The sequence below is a fragment of the Mustela nigripes genome, chromosome 10 (genome assembly GCF_022355385.1).
Source record: "Mustela nigripes isolate SB6536 chromosome 10, MUSNIG.SB6536, whole genome shotgun sequence".
NCBI lineage: Eukaryota > Metazoa > Chordata > Mammalia > Carnivora > Mustelidae > Mustela > Mustela nigripes.
The window spans coordinates 32,526,418-32,528,483 of NC_081566.1; the positions used below are offsets into that span (position 1 = coordinate 32,526,418).

The 2,066-nt window shown below is 59.6% G+C and overlaps 1 protein-coding gene across 1 annotated transcript; it reads right to left on the reverse strand.

Moving 5' to 3' along the window:
* Positions 1–253: 253 nt before the first annotated feature.
* G0S2 (G0/G1 switch 2) lies at positions 254–1,238 on the reverse strand. The gene is made up of 2 exons (XM_059412984.1): positions 1,096–1,238; positions 254–937 (listed from the first exon to the last, which is right to left on the reverse strand). The coding sequence occupies exon 2, from the start codon at positions 917–919 to the stop codon at positions 608–610; it is 312 nt and encodes a 103-aa protein (XP_059268967.1). The 5' UTR covers positions 920–937; positions 1,096–1,238; the 3' UTR covers positions 254–607.
* Between the last annotated feature and the right edge of the window lie 828 nt (positions 1,239–2,066).

The following is a 2,066-nucleotide window of genomic DNA, read 5'->3' on the forward strand; positions in this document are numbered from 1 at the left end:
AAAATGCGAAGCCTGGTGGGACTTAATAAAACTTTTTCTGCCTCCCCTAACATGAAACAAAAATGAATCCTCCATATACTTATAAGCACGCAATATGCGTATCGGAGTCCCTGACAGTGAAGCAAATGCTGCCTGCGGCTCAGATAGCTGCTCTCCCCACAGGGCTCAGCTAAGACCCCCTCTGCCAGCATGCTTACCCTCTCTGCTGTCCGCCACAGGGAAACAGGCCCCTCAGGAATCAGATACTGAGACATAGTATAAAACGAGTTTTATTTCAAAATGCAAAATGGTGGTCACTGTAATAATTAATAATAATAACAAGAATATAAAAAGCATTCCCCGCCTTCCACCCTAGTGCAAAACGGTGGATGCACTCAGAAAGCTCGAAGACATGTTATCCTGCAATGCTGCACAGCAGCAACACTTAATCCCAAACTCCTTTTGGTGGATCCGTGTGGTAGTTCAGGTCTGGAAGCGGGTGGCTTCTCAGATCTAAGTCCAAACAGCACAGGACTCCTGCTCTTTCCCCCTTGAGCCCGACCCTACACGCGCCCTCTTTCTCGAACTCCGGCTTTCTCTTCCCTCCCTCCGCGGGCTCCCAGGGGTCCTACGAGGCGTGCTGCCGGATGGAGAGCGCGCGGCTGCAGAGGACGGCCTCCTGCTGCTTGCTTTTCTCCCGCAGGGTCTGGATCGCGAGGCTCTTCCGCTCTTGGGCCGCCTGGAGCTCGGCCACCGCCGCCTCCTCGTCCCGCAGGCGGCTAGCGGCGGTGAAGGGGCTGCACACAGTCTCCACTAGGCCGATGACCATGCCGACGAAGGCCAGCACGCCGCCCAGCACGTACAGCTTCAGCACCTTCCGATTGGGCCTCTGGGCCATCAGCTCCCTGGCCAGCGGGATCAGCTCCTGCACCGTTTCCATCTCGGGGCCGGGGGTGACCTGCGGAAGGGGCGACGCAGGAAAGGGGACCGTCAGCCACGGAAAGATGGCTCCAGCCTGCCCGAGCTCCCCTCACTCGGCTGTCCCGCAGGAAGGGGGGCCCGCCCGGGACCCCGCCCCGCACCCCGCCCCGCCGCACTCTCTCCCGCGGGGTTCACCTTGGGGGCGCAGCGCGATCAGGAGGCAGCGCGAGCGGTCAGCGCGTGAGGGGGTCTGGCCGGCCTCTGCGTTCTCCTCCTACGCAGCCGCGGCTCTTCCAGGTGGAGACTCCGCAGTTGGCACCTCGGCGGTGCCCCGGGGCCGCTTATATCTTTTCCTCCGAGACCCGCCTCCCGGGCTCCCCTGGCCCGGGGCCAGCGCCGCTAGCGCCAGAGGAAGGAGGGGGAAGTAGGGGGGGCGGGGTAGGGGCGGGGAAGGACCTAGGTGGGGGCGGCCAGGAGCTGTGCACGCCTGGGTCTTGAAGCTGGGAGTCCCAAGCAGGGGAGACCGCGGCGGGCGTGCGGGGATGGGGGCTGCCGGGTCGCAGGAGGTCCCCCTCCGGGTGCACACTCCGGTGAGGACCCGGAGCCCTGGGAGGTAGTGCGGACACACTCCATGTGACTCTTCCTTAGTGTGGGTGGGTGGCCCAGCTTTCCTTGCCCTGGGTGGCCTGTGAGGGACCCCTAATGGGCTTCTACCTAACCGGAAGTTCTTTGGTTTTTATTCCTAAGTGTTGTCATTTTCCCACAGGTGTGGGGACTGGAGGGGAGAAGGCAAGGGGGAGGGATCTTGGAAGGAGCAGAACCAGGTTTCAGGGCTCTGTGCATGCTTGTGTTTCTTTCCGGCTTGACTGGTTTTACTCACAGGTGCTAGCCCTAATAGGGTCACTTGATAGATTACTACTTATTGAGGGTGCCCTTTTACCCAGGTGTGTGTGTGATGCCTCTCTCTGCGCTTGCGCCTGTTTGTATATGTACTTCTGGGTATCATTAAATCCAAATTATCTCCACTCCTACTTGAGAAGTGCAGCTGTGGGTTACAGGGCAGAGAAGATGGAAGGGGACTGTCCATAAGTTTCTTCTGGGGGTCTGGAATGCAAATAGCTCATGCTCTCAGTGAATGCTTGCCACTTCCCTGGGTCTGGGGGTGC

Bases quoted from the DNA above. Each gene is read 5' to 3' on its own strand.
- G0S2 (XM_059412984.1), bottom strand. From the start codon at position 919: ATGGAAACGGTGCAGGAGCTGATCCCGCTGGCCAGGGAGCTGATGGCC.